Genomic DNA, 17,879 nt, shown 5'->3' with positions numbered 1-17,879 from the left:
GCATCTCTGCTTCATGAGGCCTGAAGAACCTCTTACCTAGGGGAGAACGTCTGCAATATGAGTAAATCCCACACTAGCACTGTGAGAACAAAGAATTAAGTTGTACGGAAATTTAAATCCACTTGCTAAGGAAGTTTGACTGTCAGGAATTAATGTGTTGGGCTGTGAACTGGGAGAATGAGGGTACCCTTGACATATGTGCTTGTCATGCTAATTTCAGGCTTCCTCCTAATCAGTTATGCCTCGTCTTCCATAAGATGCAGTCAATTTCCTGTTATGCTACCTCACCCTGCATTGAGTAGTCAGTTATGTCATTGAAACCTTCAGAGCTACACATCAGTGCCATTGATTTGAGCCAAGCTTTTAACCCTTGGGAAACATTGGCCCCAAGCATTGAACTCCAATGCTCATAAATACATTAACATTACACAGATTACACTAATGTTTGATGGGTGGAGGAAATAGTTCTCCAAATTGTATTATATTCCTGTACAGTAATGTTATTAAAAGGTAAGGTATCCAGATTATATGTCTGCTAAAGGTGTGATTGAGGGGTTAACAGCTAGGTAGACTATGATATCACTCATGGGAGGGGCTGGGTCTTTTTGAGTTTCATTTTCAGCCCTGCCCTTTGCCTGTTTTTAATTTCATTCTTAGAGTTCTGCTCTAGGTTCTGAAGAAAGGAGTTGTGTTTCTCGGACTGGCTTCTGAAAGCTTCTCTCCAAAGACTTTGCGAATAAATCTGTAAACCACTAAATGTTAACTTTTATTCATAAGTGGCATTTGACCTGTGTGTGGATTTTGCTGAATTGAGATTTTAGCAGTAAATGGAAAAGTAAGCTCAAAGGCCTTTTGTTATTTTTTTAATGAACTGTTTAACTGTTAATTTAAAAGATGTTTCTTTCTTGGATGTTAATGGGATTAATCCTGTGTTAATAATAAAGTTTGTTCTAATACAAAAAAAATCCCTATGTGTCAGTGGAATCACTCCTGGGGGGGAGGCATTGTTTCCTCAGTTTACAAATTGAAAAATTGTTAGGGTTCTCGTGCAGTTTTCTAATATAAATTTCGGGTCTGATCCGATAATGTAACAGATGTATACTCCAATGCAAGGCTTCATGGTGAGGCCTACCATCACCTCAACCCATTCAAGGTCATAAAGGGAGCATCTTTGAGGTCCCCCGTGAGGACGCAGACACTGGTTCCATGCATCTACTCAATAGCCCTGTCACCTGATGCAAGGTTTTGGGGTGGGGCTTGGGGAATGGTCGTGGGAAAGGTGCCATTGACATCCTCGAGGGTCCAGGTGCCACATCCTGGTGGAGTGGAGAGGGACAACAGTGGGGATGTGCCAATGTGAGAGGGGAGGCTGTGAGGTTTAGTGGGTGGATAGGCACTCACTAAGAGGGAAGCGCAGAGGTGGAGGTGCCAGAGGAGTGAAGGGCTGAGGGTCAGGACTCTGACAGGGATCCTCAATGCTCGCTTTGGTGTTTTCAGTTTATAATTCTGGAGAATCATGGAGCCTGTGGAGTTACCGGTGGGACTCGGCTCTTTTCCTACAGCCGCTCGGCCCATCCGAGCCAGAGAATCGGCAGGCCGGCCGCGTAGAGCGGCCCACGACCGGCGCCGCGTCAACCACGCCGTTGCCGATGGCGTCGATTCTCCGCACTGTGGAGAATCGCAAGCCAGTGTCGGGGCGGCGTAGCCCGTTCGCGGGGATTCTCCGGCCCGGCGCGGGGCTGGGAGAATCCCGCCCACCATTTCAATTCATAGCGATCGAGCAACAGCAGAGACAGCAACATACCACTGCACAAAGCCAGGACCAGTGCTCTGCAGAGGAGCCGGAGGCTGCGCCCATAGATGTACCGGGTGCAGCACCACAGATAGGAAACACCACTGGCACCACCAGCAAAGGGTCTTCTGACATCGGACATCTTACCTGCAGATGTTGGTGGCAGAGTAAACTACATCTATCTCAGGGGACAGTGGACCACCTTTGCCATGTTCTGCAACAGCTGGAACCACATGGAATGGGAGGACATCCAACGAGCGTGGTTCTTAAAGTATCCGCCCCTGTGAGCTTGTTCGTGAGTGGCTCGTTTCAGTGCAGCACCGGTGATCTATGTGGCATTTCCCACAAATGCATTAGGGAGGTGACAGATGCCCTTTATTTGAGGGCCCACATGTAGATTAACTTGGAGCGGGACCAGGAGAGCCAGAACGTCAGAGCCTTGAGCTTCGTCTGCTTGGCAGGCATGTCCAGGGTCGGCTCATGCTTCAACGTGCACTGTTCGTGCAGGTAATTGGATTGCCCAAACTGCGGTTCCGGTGCCTGGACCGTACGGTGGGGGGTACCCTCTAATACAACCCCCAGCAGGTGCCCCATGTTATTGTGGTCTGCTGCTCTCTTCACAACTTGGTGCTCCATAAGGGAGACTAGCTAGAGTAGGAGGAGATCGAGGAGCATCACGTCTCCTGGGATGAGGAGGTGGTCGAGGAGGGCTGCATGGTAGAACAGTGGTTAGCACAGTTGCTTCACAGCTCCAGGGTCCCAGGTTCGATTCCCGGCTTGGGTGACTGTCTGTGCGGAGTCTGCACGTTCTCCCCGTGTCTGCGTGGGTTTCCTCCGGGTGCTCCGGTTTCCTCCCACAACCCAAAGACGTGCAGGTTAGGTGGATTGGCCATGATAAATTGCCCTTGGTGTTCAAAAAGGTGGGGTGGGGTTACCGGGTTACGGGGATAGGGTGGAGGTGTGGGCTTGGGTAGGGCGCTCTTTCCAAGGACCGGTGCAGACTCGATGGGCCGAATGGCCTCCTTCTGCTCTGTAAATTCTGTAAAAAATGTTATGTACAACCGGCGGAGATGGGAGAGGAAGTACTTTGAGCCATGGCCAGGGCCCCATGAGCCGACAAGCTAGAGACGACCTCTTAGCCTCTCGGTTTGGGGAAGAGCAGGACTAGGGAGTGAGGAACTCTCCCACCGAGGGCTGTGAATTCTCATCATTATTGTGGTGCAGCGAAGTTCATGGGCAGAGCGCAAACGCAATTGGCCGAACTCTGCAGGAGAATGATGATGACTGGCACTGTGGACTTAGCGATGCTCCTCCCATCCTCAGGGATATGACTGACTCCTGCCTGACAGAGAGCTGAATCTATCCATGAACAGGCTTGTCATGGGGTTCAGAGACGCTGGATGACCTCTCATCTGCTGCAGCCTCTCCCGAGGTCAGGGGTCCCGATATGTTCCTCGAACTAACCTCTGGGTGGGTCAGCCTCTACACTTTGTCAGCCCATGGCATCCTCATCACTGGAGAAGTGAGGCAGAAATGAAAGGCCTGAGCGTTGATGCTGGGGTGGGGCTGGCCTGTGCCAGAGCAACACATCTTTACTGAGTCATCAGTGTGAGTGATTGGAGAGATATAGCGCTTCCACGCTCATACGTAACAGGCGGAGTCCATTCAGCCCTTCGAGCCTGCTCGATGGGATAGAGGAGCAGCTGGAGTGAGATCCAAAAGCCCTGCCGTTGTCTAGCACTGACACTCATGGATTCCCACTTGTGCCTACCCGCATGGAGATGAAGCCCTGCACCATGGCGCCCATACCCTCAATCATGGAGGTCATGAGCTGAGCCATGGAGCAGACATCACCCGCTCTGGAGTGCATCTCTTGCACCAAGGTCTCCACTGCGGACGCCACCCTCGCAGTGTTGGCCTCGTTGCATTGGAGTGACAGTGCCAACTCCTCAGACAGAAGGCGATTCAACTCCTCCAAACGGCACTGCAGTCCGAGGAGGGAAGCTAACATTCCTGCCTGATTCTTGCAAACCTGCCATTGCAGTTTCAGCAACTCTGGGATAACTGGACCTAGAGGCACGTCATCGACTGGGGTTCATCAGTGTCGGATCTCTGGGACATTCCTGCCTCCACCTGCTGTGGACCATCAGCTGTGAGGTGCTCACCAGAAGCCTGCCTACCAGCAAATCCCACCGAGGTGGAGTATTTGCACTGGTGGACGGTGCGGGTGACAGATGCGACGCCTATTCAGTGGTGATATCCAAGAAGTCTCCCTCGGATCTGTGGTCCCCATGGGGCGTGAGGAGGGTCTGTCCTGCTCGTCTGATTTCAGTGCAAGAGAAGGGAGATGGCATTAGTTCATCACAGGGGATAAATGTTGGGAGATGTTTACTCCCGTGAGGTTTGAGGAATGACTGTGTGTTCTGAGGGTTCTCGCTATTGCTCACTGCCCCCATTCCGCCGTCCACACAGGCGCGATCCAGCCCCCTCCCCGGCTAGCTCAAACGCTCCTCCTCTATATGGGGTGAGGGTGCGGAGCTTCTGCATGACTCCCAGGTGGCTGTGCCCGCTCACACCAGTTGTGCTCGAGTTTATCCTACGGAGAGGGAGCAACACGTGCAATTTTCCATTAATCTGGCACCACCTGATTCTAAGGAAGACTGGGAAGTCCTGGCCAGTGCCTCTGCGATGTATCATTGAAAATGGGATGAGCAAGAAGTCATTGTTACAGTAAGTCTGCAAAGTGCCAATTTGAAGAGTCCACTCTGGTGGCTGGGAATCTTGCCAGCCCTTGTTGCTCGTTTGGATGCACCTTTTCCACGACAGTCCATCAGAATAATGGTTAGTATGAAGACCCAGGAGGTCGAGAAGCCAGTTTGGCTAGTTTATTCACAGTCAAAGGAAATGGTCGCTAGGGCAGCATATACACACAGTACCAAGTCTCAGTCGGGACTATCAACATGCCGGTCCCTGTCCAGGCCGGCCTTTAAGCAAGATCATTATGAGTCCCAGCTGGACGGGCCTCCACCCACCAGCAGGAAAGTTCGTATTCCATAAGTCCCATGGGAAGATCGATTAGGGTATCCCTGTGGGCCCCGTGGAGGTTATTGCAGTTAGAAAATAACAGGCAATTAATGTCTGAACATTAATAAGGACAGTTACACCTTGAGGCTCCAACCAACAATGAAGATGAGGAAAAACAGTTCTTAAACCATGCACCCTTGATTAGAATCTGTGGAGTTTAAAGACCTGTGTGAAAGTAAGGAGTGATAACTGATACAAATCTGCCCAGGTCCTGAACAGCAAGGATGGGCTGGTTTTTCTATATACATGCTGGGTGGAATGAGGAATGTTTGCTGTAATAAAGAAAAAAATCTTATTTTGTTGTTTTTGCAGCTTTGGGTCAAAGGTGAGGTCCAGCACCAATGGGATCATTTTCAATAATGAAATGGATGACTTTTCTTCACCGGGCATTGTGAATGGGTTTGATGTTCCGCCTTCCCCAGCCAACTTCATCAAACCAGGTGTGGCTCTGTTTTGAGGGGTAGATTCGACTGATGTATAATTAAAGATACCGGTCAGGATTCTCTGATCTTCTCCTTTGCCGCCCCACAGCAAGTCAGAATGGAGAATCTAGCTTCCCAGCCAAAACTCCATTCACTTTCAGCAGCACGGGATAATCCCGGCCGCGAGTGAGGTCGGAGAATCCCGGCCACCATTTTAATAGAGATTGTGCCTCCTCTTCATGCTGCAAAGTGGGGATTGTGCCTTTTAAGAAACCTAGCTGCTGGGATTGTCCGGTGGTCAGGATTCACTTGTCCCGCCGGTGGTACACCCCCGCCAGTGGGTTTTGTGGGGTGGTTTCAATGCGAAATCCCATTGACCAGCGACGGGAGGATAGAATCCCGCCGCCAGCGATTGGCGCGCGGCTTTGAAACACGCGGCTGGGGGACTGGAGAATCCCGCTCAGAAACTTACAAACAAAGGGAGGCTTTGGAGTCCAGCATGCCTTGTACCAGCTTTTGAAAGAGCAAACCAATTCATCAGAGTACAGAAGGAAGATAGAGAACCCAGTGGAGTGGTGTAACGGCAGCAATCTCTCCCTCAATGTCAGCAAAACTAAAGACCTGGCCATTGACTTCAGGAAGCAAAGTATCGTGCACACCCTGCATCAATGGGTCAAGGTGGAGATGGTTGGTGATTTCAAATTCCTAGATGTGCACACCACCAACAATCTGTCCTGGTCCACCAACGTCCAACGCTATGACCAAAAAAGCACAACAGTGTTGATACTTTCTCAGTAAACTAAGGAAATTTGGCCTGTCCATATTGACTCTTTTATAGATATACCATAGAAAGTGTCCTTCCTGGCTACATCACAGCCTGGTATGGCAACTGCTTGGCCGAAGATCGTAAGAAACTACAGAGAGTTGTGAACACAGCCCAGTGCATCACACAAACCTGCCTACCATCCAATGATTCTGTCTACACCACCCGCTGCCTTGGGAAAGGGGGCAGCATAATCAAAGACCCCTCCCACCCGGGTTATTCCCTCTTCTAATCTCTCCCATCGGGCAGAAGATACAAAAATTTGAGAACGCGACCAATAGATTCAAGAACAGTTTCTTCCCCGCTGTTACCTGACTCCTGAATGACCCTCTTATGGACTGAACTGATCTCACCGTGCATCTTCCCTACAGTGTAGCACTACACTCCGTACGCTTCACTCGATGTCTGTTTATGTATTTACATTGTGTATTTATTGCATGTTCTAAGTTTTCATGTATGAATCAATCTGTCTGGACTGTACACAGAACAATACTTTTCACTGTACCTTGGTACACATGACTCTAAATCTAAATCTAAATTTACAGCTAAATCGGTACGTGACAATAGATCCAAATCCGAATCCCACTCTCTTGCTCTTTACCTGTAGCTCTGTAAATCTTTCCTTTCCAAGTAATTGGACAATTTCTCTTTGCAAGTTACGATTGAATTTGCTTCCATCCCTTTTCAGTAATACACAGTAAAACATACAAATTATGGCTCCCTTATTGCATCGCTTCAATATTAGTACAGTTAGCTCTTCAAATAGAATAATTCATCTTCATCTCCTTTCTTTTTCAAAAATATTTTTACTGGCACTGTCAACTTTAACAGTTTGACGTGTAAGACACATGCGTAGCAGCTCAAATGTGTCTGATATTAACAAGCCAGTTTTTGCCCTGTGTACAACAATTTTTACAAGCAGTCCCCCCTTTCCCCTTCCCTTGTTGGAGGCATGTTCCGTTTCCCCCACCCCCCCAAATGCTGTTTTTGTTTATTTATTGTTGTTTGGTGTTGGGAGGTGGGGAGGGGTGGTGGGCCTGCGTGGCCCTTGCCCTTCTCCCCTTACCCTCTGTGCCGTCTTTGGGATCCCTTCCCTCCCCTCCTCCGCTGTCTCTTACACATTCCCTCCCTTGTCTTTTCTCTCTCTTTCCCCCTCCCCCCACCCTCTCTTCCTAGTCGCTGTTTGCCTCAAATAGATCTTGGAACAGGCTGACAAACTGCTCCCATGCTTTGAGGAAGCCTTCCTCCAAGTCTCGGATGGTGTACTTGATCTTCTCCAGATGGAGAAATTCCGTCAGGTCTGCCAGCCAGCCTGCAGCTGTGGGTGGTGCTGCCGATCGTCAGTCGAGCAGGATTCTCTGGCACGCGATTAGGGCAAAAACCAGGGCACAGCCCTCTTCCCCATATGAAGATCTGGCTGGTCCGATACCCCGCTCTCGGGCACGGCTCCACCCTCACCCCACTACCCTGGACATCGTCTTGAAGAAGGCTATCGAGAACCCAACAAGTCTTGGGCAAGACCAGAACATTTGGGTGTGGTTGGCCGGGCCTCCCTTGCACATTTGTCTTCCATTTCCAGGACGAACCTGCTCATTCAGATTCTAGTCAGGTGGGCCCTGTACTCCACTTTAAACTGCAGAAGGCCTAGCGCAGGAGGAGATGGAGTTGGCCCAGCTCAGGGCTTCGCTCCAAAGTCCCCAACCCACTTCCGTCCACAGTTTGCCCTTCCATTTCCATCTAGTTTTGTCCAGTGGTAGTCTTGCCCTGTCTAGTAACCATCTGTATATGTTCCCACGGATTCCCCCCCCCACCTCCTTACTGTCCGTGTCGATTAGTTCCTCTTGCAGAATGTCTCTCGGGGCCCTGGAGTATCTTGCCGTCTCCTTTTGGAGAAAGTGTTTAATTTGGAGGTGCCTCCTCGGCTCCTGTCCCGTCAGCAGGTCCAGGTCCTCTGTTAGTTCGTCCAAGGTCGTGGGTCTGCCCCCCTATGCAGAGGTTTCTAACCGCTAACGTACCCCCGTCCTGTCTCCACCTTTTAAACATGGCGTCAAGCATGGCTGCCGGAAATTTGTAGTTGCCACAGATGGGGACCATGGGGGAACATCATGGTTAAACCGAAATGTTGCCTCATTTAATTCCATGTCTTCAGTTTGGCTACCACCACTGGGCAAGATGTGTACTTTGATGGGGGGGGAATGGGAGCATTGCCGTGATGAGGGCTCAGAGGGTCGTTCCCTTGCAGGAGGACTCCTCCAGCCTCTCCCATTCCGTGGTTGGTTCTCGTATCCATCCCCTCACCCATTCGGCTGTGGTCACCCAGTGGTAGTACTATAGGTTCGATAAGGCTAGACCGCCCATGTTTCCTTTGTAGCATCGACTTAGGGATCCTCTGGTTCTTAACCCCCACCCCACCCCCCCCCACCCCCACACACACACGCAAATGCCATGATCACTTTGTCTACTTTTTGGAAATAGGCCTTGGGGATGAAGATCAGTATGGATCTCAACAGGAAGAGAAATCTCGGCAGTACGTTCATTCTGATCGTCTGCATTCTCTCTGCCCGGGAAAGTGGAAGTGCATCCCCTCTCTGAAGGTCCTCTTTCACTTCCTCTGCCAGACTGGTCAGGTTCCACCTGTCGATCTATGTCCAGTCATGGGCTATCTGGATCCTCAGGTAGTTTAATTTGCTTTGGTCTAGTTTGAATGTTAGTCCCTCCACCTCTGTCCCTCCCCAGTTTGGGTTCACCGGGAATGCCTCGCTCTTGTCCAGGTTAAGTTTTCAATGCAAGGAGTGTCAGGAATAAGGGAGATAAATTTAGCATGGATCAGTACTTGGAACTATGATGGTGTGGCCATTACGGAGACATGGATTTCACAGGGGCAGGAATGGTTGTTAGATGTTCTGGGTTTAGATGTTTTCAGAAGAATAGGGAGGGAGGTAAAAGAGGAGGGGGCGTGGCACTGTTAATTAGAGTGTGCATCACAGCTGCAGAAAAGGAGGTAGTTGAGGAGGAAATCAGAAACAAGAAAGGAGCAGTCACTTTATTGGGAGTTTTCTATAGACACCCCAATAGCAGCAGATAGATAGAGGAACAGATTGGGCAGCAGATCTTGGAAAGGTGCAGAAGTAGCAGAGTTGTAGTCATGGGTGACTTCGACTTCCCTAATATTGACTGGAACCTCCTTAGTGCAAATGGTTTAGATGAAGCAGGAAGGATTCCTGACTCAATATGTAGATAGGCCGACTAGGGGGGAGGACTTATTGGACTTCGTGCTCGGCAACAAACCAGGCCAGGTGTCAGATATCTCGGTGGGAGAGCATTTCGGTGACAGTGACCACAACTCCTTGACCATAGTCATGGAGAGGGATAGGAACACACAGTACGGGAAGGTATTTAATTGGGGGAGGGGAAATTATACTGCTGTTAGACAGGAGCTGAGGAGCATAAAGTGAGAACAATTGTTCTTGGGGAAATGCACAATAGTCATGTGGGGGTTGTTTCAGGAGCACTTGCTGCGAGTGCTGGATAGTTTTGTCCCACTGAGACGAGGAAGGAATGGTAAGGTGAAGGAGCCTTGGCTGACAAGAGAAGTGGAGCTTCTAGTCAAGAGGACGAAGGAAGCTTACGTAAGGTTGAGGAAGCAAGGATCTGGCACGGCTCTAGATGTTTGAAGGTAGTTAGGAAGGAACTCAAAAATGGACTGAGGAGAGCTAGATGGGGACATGAAAAAGCCATGGCAGGGAGGATTAGGGAAAACCCCAAGGCATTCTACACTTGAAATGAAATGAAAATGAAAATGAATGAAATGAATGAAAATCGCTTATTGTCACAAGTAGGCTTCAAATGAAGTTACTGTGAAAAGCCTCTAGTCGCCACATTCCGGCGCCTGTTCGGGGAAATCGAACCGTGCTGCTGGCTTGCCTTGGTCTGCTTACAAAGCCAGCGATTTAGCCCTGTGCTAAACTTGAGTGGCAAGTAAGAGGATGATCAGAGTGAGAGTAGGGCTGATCAGGGATAGTGGAGGGAACTTGTACCTAGAGTCTGAAGAGATGGGGGAGGCCCTAATTGAATATTTTGCTTCAGTATTCACTAGAGAGAGGGACCTTGTTGCTCATGAGAACAGTGTGAACCAGATTAATAGATTCAAACAAGTTGATATTAAGAAGAAGGATGTGCTGGAAATTTTGAAAAGCATCAGGATAGATAAGTCCCCTGGGCCTGATGGGATATACCCAAGGTTACTACGGGAAGCGAGGTAGGAGATTGCTGCGCCGTTGGCGATGTTCTTTGCGTCCTCACTTTCCACTGGAGTAGTACCGGATGATTGGAGGGAGGCGAATGTTGTTCCCCTGTTCAAGAAAAGGAATAGGGAAATCCCTGGGAATTACAGACCCATCAGTCTTACGTCTGTGGTGAGCAAAATACTGGAAAGGATTCTGAGAGATAGGATTTATGATTATTGAGAAAAACATAGTTTGATTAAAGATAGTGAGCATGGCTTTGTGAGGGGCAGGTCATGCCTCACAAGCCTCATTGAATTCTTTGAGGATTGACGAGACACATTGATGAAGGTCGGGCAGTGGATGTGGTGTATATGGATTTCAGTAAGGCTTTTGATAAGTCCCCCATGGTAGGTTCATTCAGAAAGCCAGGGGGAATGGAATACAGGGAAATTTGGCTGTCTGGATACAGAATTGACTAGCCGAAAGAAGACAGTGAGTGGTAATGGATGGAAAGTATTCCGCCTGGAGGTCGGTGACCAGTGGTGTCCCGCAGGGATCTGTTCTGGGACCTCTGCTCTTTGTGGTTTTTATAAATGACTTGGATGAAGAAATGGAGGGGTGGGTTAGTAAATTTGCCGATGACACGAAGGTTGGTGAAGTTGTAGATAGTGTTGAGGGCTGTTGCAGGTTACAACAGGACATTGACAGGATGCAGAGCTGGGCTGAGAAGTGGCAGATGGAGTTCAACCTTGATAAATGTGAAGTGATTCATTTTGGAAGGTTGAATTTGAATGCTGAATACAGGGTGAAAGGCAGGATACTTGGAAGTGTGGAGGAACAGAGGGATCTTGGGATCCACGTGCATAGATCCCTCAGTTGCCACCCAGGTTGATAGGGTTGTTAAGAAGGTGTATGGCGTGTTGGCTTTCATTAACAGGGGGATTGAGTTTAAGAACCGCGAGGTTTTGCTGCAGCTTTATAAAACCCTAGTTAGACCACACTTGGAATATTGTGTCCAGTTCTGGTCGCCTCATTATAGGAAGGATGTGGATGCTTTGGAGAGGGTGCAGAGGAGATTTATGAGGATGCTGCCTGGACTGGAGGGCATGTCTTATGAAGAAAGATTGAGGGAGCTAAGGCTTTTCTTACTGGAGCGAAGAAGGAAGTGAGGTGGCTTGATAGAGGTGTGCAAGGTGATGAGAGGCATGGATAGAGTGGATAAACAGAGACTTTTCCCCAGGGCGGAAATGGCTGTCACGAGGTGACATAATTTTAAGGTGATTGGAGGAAGGTATAGGGGAGATGTCAGAGGTCAGTTCTTTACACAGAGAGTGGTGGGTGTGTGGACTGCACTGCCAGCAGAGGTGGTGGAGTCAGAGTCATTAGGGACATTTAAGCGACTCTTGGACAGGCACATGGACAGCAGTAAATTGAAGGGGTGTAGGTTAGGTTGATCTTAGATTAGGATAAATGGTCGGCGCAACATCGTGGACCGAAGGGCCTGTGCTGTGCTGTGCTGTTCTATAACCCGAGAAAGCTCCGAAGTCTCTCAGAAGTTGCATGATTGCTTTCAGGCCGTTCTGTAAAGGTTTGGCCAAATTCAACTGAAAGTGCCTTTTTTTGTCCCGGTTCGGAGGACAGCCACCCGATGTGCGTCCTCTCAGCACGTCACCGTCACCGGACGTCCCCCAACTTTATCTCATTTCTTTACCTGTTCCCAAATTCCTTTCAAAGACCTAATGTAATGATAATCTTCAAACCACATTTTCCTTTAACTCCAATTGCCCAGCTTGCTGCGTAATGTGCAACACTTGTCAAATTTGGTCTAAAATGTTCTAATTGGTCCCCTGAGTCCACAGCCTTTTCAGGGAGAAAATATCAGATTACCACTGCTTTGTCTCAAAAAAAGGTGCTCCTTCGTTTCACTCCTCATTGGCCCAGTTCTAATTTTAAGTATTAAGTTAAGATGGGGAAACATTCTCTGACTTTCTTATGCCCAATCCAGAGATGCTGAGGCTAATTGTAAAACCCAATTGCTTTCTTGGCTGAGACCGGCAAATCAGGGGTCGAGCGTGGGGGTCTTGTGAAACAAATCCCATAGTGCCACATAACATTAATCAGCAAAAGCAGCATTCTATAGACCGAGAAATCCCACAACCAACAGCGCTGCCATGTTCAGTTGTGAATAATGATAGACAATTAAATAGTATTCCCGAGGAGTACTGTCCATGAACAGTCCATACCCAAAGATGGAGGAGCCCAATATCTGAGTTCAAATGACAAGGGTAAAATGTTTGCATCCATTATCAGCCAGTGGATGACCCATCCTGACCTCCTCCTGAGCTTCTCATTATCTTAGAAGCCAGCCTTAAGTCATTTCATTAATTCCATTTGATATCAAGGAAATAGCTGTGTTACACGGGATACTATAATGATGATGGACCATTGGCAAATCGCTGGCTGTAGTGCTGAGGACTTGCGTTTTAGGACTAGCAGTGTTGATAGCCAAGATCTCCACTACATCCCCACAAAGTGGAAAACTTCCGCGATATGCCCTGGTCACAAAAACAGATCAAATCCAACCTGGCTCTCGACAGCCCCATCAGTTCAATAATCAACAAGTGGCACTTACTGATAATACAAAAGCAAAATACTTCCAATCAGAGAGAATCAAACCAGTGGCCCTTGACATTCAATGACGTTGCTATCACTGAATCCCCCACTATCAACATCCTGGGGGATACCATTGACCAGGAACTGAACTGGACAAGCCACATTAATACTGTGGCTGCATGAGCAGGCCCGAGGCTAGGAATCCTGTGGTGAGTAACTCACTGACTCTCCAAAGCCTGTCTACATTGTACAGGACACAAGCCAGGAGTGGAATACACTCCACTTGCCTGGATGAGGCTCCAACATCACTCAAGAAGATTGACACTGTTAGGGGCCAGGGTTTAGAGAACCCCAAAGTGTATCATTGAGTTCATCTGACCCACAACTTTTAATAGATTGTGGTATGGGGAGCACACGGCCCACTCTACAGGTGTGGTACAGCAGAAATGGAAAAGTATTTTTTAAAGCAAAACAATGTTTATTCTATGAACTCAAGTTAACCTTTTTAAAACATACAGTGAACAACTTAGCAACCATTAATTCAAATACAACCCCCAAAGAATGTAACACTAAGTAATCTGTAAGCTGTCCTTTTAACATCCAGAAGACTTAAGAAACACCTTTTAACAGAAGCACATTAGGTTTACATTCACCACTGAGAACATTTAGAATTCTGAATTCACAAAATGATTAAGAGATAGTCTTTTCATGGCAGAGAGTTCAACAGTACACCTGCTCTGTCTGGCTTCAGCTCCAACACTGAAAACAAAACGAAAACACACCGTGCAGCAAACAGCCTAAAACAAAAGTAAAAAGCTGGCAGACAGCCCAGCTCCACCTACTCTCTGACATCACTGCAGTAGTAAACATCCATTTCTTAAAGGTACTCTCACTACAGATATTAATATACACACACATTTATAAACACCCATTTCTTAAAGGTATTCTCATATGACACTTCCCCCCAAGAAACAAAAATAAACCCATCAACTTCAAGGCGGTTTCATTTTTCACCTTTTCACTATCCTTTAAGGAATGCACACAGTAAATATACTTTTTTGTTTCAAAAAAAGCACACGCAAACATATAATAATAAAGTCCATTTCTGTTCTTCTTCCTCCAACTGAAATCCTTCTCGATTGACAGTCTCTTTGAACAAGAAGTCTTTGCACAATCCATCCATTTCTCTAGGCCTCGGCATTTCTCTTTAAAGTAAGATACTTTAGTTCAATCTGATCACAGAGTCCCTTGTAATTCTCCAACACAGAAGCATTGGTTATCACAGCTTTCAGGCAGTCAAATGCCTGTTGACACTCCGCTGTCCACTGGAATTTGTTACGCTTCTTGAGCAAGTCCATCAGTGGAGCCATCATGCTACAACAATTTTGTACAAATGTTCGATCAAATCCACTCATGCCAAGAAATCGCATTATTTCCCTTTGTCTTGAGGGTATCGGAAACTCCGCAATGAAAGTGAGTTGGGCTTTTCCAAATTTTTGGCTAGGTTTATCACCAAACCCGCCTCCTGAAGTCGATCGAATAACTCCATCAGATGTTTCAAATGTTCTTTCCTTGTCTGGCTGAAAATTACCAGATCGTCGATGTATACCGCACAATTGGGTAATCCTGAAACAACTTTGTTAGTTAACCGTTGAAGTGTGGCTGGGACGTTTTTCATGCCAAATGGCATAACTTTGAATTGGTATATGCCATCTGGAGTCACAAAAGCTGAAATCTCCTTCACCCTTTCGGATAAAGGTACCTGCCAGTAACCTTTAAGTAAATCCAGTTTGGAAATAGAAGCTGATTGTCCCACTTTCTCAATGCAATCCTCCAACCGTGGGATAGGATAAGAGTCCATTCTTGTAACTGCATTAACCTTTCTATAGTCCACACACAGCCGGTGGGTACCGTCTGGTTTAGGTACCATCCCTATGGATGCAACCCACTTCAATTATGCCATTTTCAAGCATACTCTCAATCTCATTGTCAACCTGTGCCAATTTTAAAGGGTTAAGTCTGTATGGATGTTGTTTGATTGGAACAGCATTTCCCACATCTACATCGTGAATAGCCATTTTAGTACTTCCCAATTTATTTCTACAAATATGCCCATGTGATATCAATAACTCTTTCAGGTCAGTCCGTTTTTCCTCTGGAAGGTAACTCAATAATTTATCCCAATTTTTAAGATCATCCTCATTTTCCAATTTAATTTGAGGTATGTCAAATTCACAGTCATCTGGATTTAGTTTGTCACTTTGAGTTAGAATCATTAAAACCTCCTCCTTTTTCTCTCCTTCCCTTTCGGTGAGTCTTCCTTCTATCTGGTGTTTTTCCACATAATTCACCTCACTTAATTTCCTTTCAATCTGAGAAGGTCCACAAACCTTGCTTTTAAAGGCTCACCTACCACTGGTAACTATACTAAAACTTTATCTCCACCGACTAAACTACGAGCTTTGGATTTTTTGTCCGCTAGCCGTTTCATCACATTTTGTGCAACTTTTAAATGTTGTCTAGCCAATTCACCTGCTCTATTTAATCGTTGCCTAAAATTTGACAAGTAATCCAATAATGTAATATCCGATTTCTCACTCACCAATTTTTCCTTAATCAATTTAAGTGGTCCCCTCACCTCATGACCAGAAATTAGTTCAAAAGGACTAAATTTGGTTGACTCATTAGGTGAATCCCTAATTGCTAACAGTACGAATGGAATTCCTTTATCCTAATCATCTGGATAATCTTGACAATAAGCCCTCAACGTTGTCTTTAATGTCTGATGCCATCTTTCTAACGCTCCCTGCGATTCTGGATGGTACGCAGTTGATTTAAATTGTTTTATTCCTAAGCTATCCATAACTTCTTTGAATAACCTCGAGGTAAAATTTGATCCTTGATCCGATTGTATTTCTGTGGGTAGTCCATATCTAGTAAAGAATTTAAGTAACTCCTCCACAATCTTTTTAGCTGTAATATTACGTACTGAAATGGCCTCTGGAAATCTAGTAGACACATCCATTATCGTCAAAAGATATTGATTCCCACTTTTTGTTTTAGGAAGCGGTCCTACGCAATCAATTGGGACCCTTGTAAAAGGTTCCTCAAATGCTGGAAAGTGTATTAAGGATGCTGGTTTTATCACTGCTTGAGGTTTCCCTATCACTTGACATGTGTGACACGATTGACAAAATTTAACTACATCTTTATGTAGTCCAGGCCAATAAAAAAGTTTCTGGATTTTAGCTTGAGTTTTCCTTATTCCCAAATGACCTCCCACTGGTACCTCACGTGCAATTCGCAACACCTCCTTTCTATACCCTACTGGCAATACTACTTAATGAACTTCTGCCCACTTTTCAGCTACCTTCATATGTAAAGGTCTCAATTTTCTCCTCACTTTTACAGTAATAAGATTCCTCTTCCGTATATGCTTTCTGATACATCTGTTTTATTTCTACATCTTTCTGTTGTAACTCCGCCAATTTTCCTGAACATCAGATCATTTTTACCTTTACCACTTGAGTATTTCTCATGTCCCCAGTTTCTATCCCTCACAGGCTGAAACTGATGTCGGAAACCAAACTTTGATTTATGAACTAATTCATAATCATCTGCCATTTCTGCTGCTAACCTCACAGTTTTAACCCTCTGCTCTTCTACATGAGCTCTCACTACATCAGGAATTGAATTTTTTATCTCCTCCAGAAGTATAATTTCTCTGAGAGCTTCATACGTTTGATCTATTTTCAAAGCCCTTATCCACCTATCAAAATTACTCTGTTTGATCCTTTCAAACTCCATGTATGTTTGACAAAATTCTTTCCTTAAATTTCTAAACCTTTGTCTGTAGGCTTCAGACACTCGTTCATATGCACTAAGATGGATTTTTTCACCTCCTCATATGTCACAGATACCTCCTCCGGTAGTGATGCAAACACTTCACTCGCCCTACCTATCAGCTTTGTTTTGAATCAGTAATATCCACATGTCCTGTGGCCATTTCATTTGTTTAGCTACCTTCTCAAATGAAATGAAAAAGGCTTCTTCCTCCTTCTCATCAAACCTTGGCAGTGCTTGGACATATTTAAATAGATCCCCACCAAGCCTTCGACTTTGACGCTCTTTCTCACTATCCTGATCACTATCATCCAACTGTTTCCCTTTATACCTGCCAATTTTAACTGACTGTCATGTTTCATGAAGTTTTCTGAAGTTCAAACTCTCTCTCTTTATCTTTTTCCCTGATCTGTATCTCCCTTTCTCTTTCTTTTTCCTCTCTATCTCTTTTGTATTCAAGCTGCTTTAATTCTTTCTCATGTTCCATTTGTTTAATTTGCAACTGAATTTTTGCCATTTCCAATGAGTCAAACTGTATCTCAGGCAACTTTGAATGCTTAGCCACCGCCATAATTACCTCATCTTTTTGCATTTTGTCAGGTAATGTTAACTGCAATGTTTTTGCCAAATCTAACAGTCTGCTTTTAGTCTCTGTCCGTAAGGTACTGCATGTGACCATCTCCACCCCCAAAAAATTCTGAGCCTCTGAAAGAGACATTGTCCACAACACACTCGCTACTTAACTGAAATACCACACCTGAAAAGCAACCACAATATGCTCACCATCACTGTCTTTAAGTTCACTAAACCAATCCAATAGGTAGACTTTTATCCCGGACGAGCCCCCAATTTGTTCTGGACCAGGGTTTAGAGAACCTCAAAGTGTATCATGGAGTTCACCTGACCTACAACTTTTACTAGATTGTGGTTTGGGGAGCACACAGCCCGCATGTTCACGCACTATGGGCGGGATTCTCCGTCGGCCGACTCCGGAAATGGGAAATGTGATTGGGCGGAGAATATACTCTGTCAATGTATTCTGCCGATTATTCTTTTGTCTACTATGTACGTACTGT

General features: G+C 46.2%; 1 protein-coding gene across 2 annotated transcripts in view; it reads left to right on the top strand.

The window, feature by feature from the left end:
- LOC140410772 (glutathione hydrolase 1 proenzyme-like) overlaps positions 1-17,879 on the top strand; it is a 494,093-nt gene that overhangs the window by 442,841 nt on the left and 33,373 nt on the right. For both annotated transcript variants that reach the window (XM_072499388.1, XM_072499379.1), the window contains one exon: positions 5,189-5,316. In XM_072499388.1, the coding sequence (XP_072355489.1) occupies positions 5,189-5,316 (128 nt within the window). The remainder of the gene's footprint in view (positions 1-5,188; positions 5,317-17,879) is intronic.

The sequence above is a fragment of the Scyliorhinus torazame genome, chromosome 1 (assembly GCF_047496885.1).
Source record: "Scyliorhinus torazame isolate Kashiwa2021f chromosome 1, sScyTor2.1, whole genome shotgun sequence".
Classification (NCBI taxonomy): Eukaryota; Metazoa; Chordata; class Chondrichthyes; order Carcharhiniformes; family Scyliorhinidae; genus Scyliorhinus; species Scyliorhinus torazame.
This window is presented reverse-complemented; position numbering and strand designations above follow the sequence as displayed.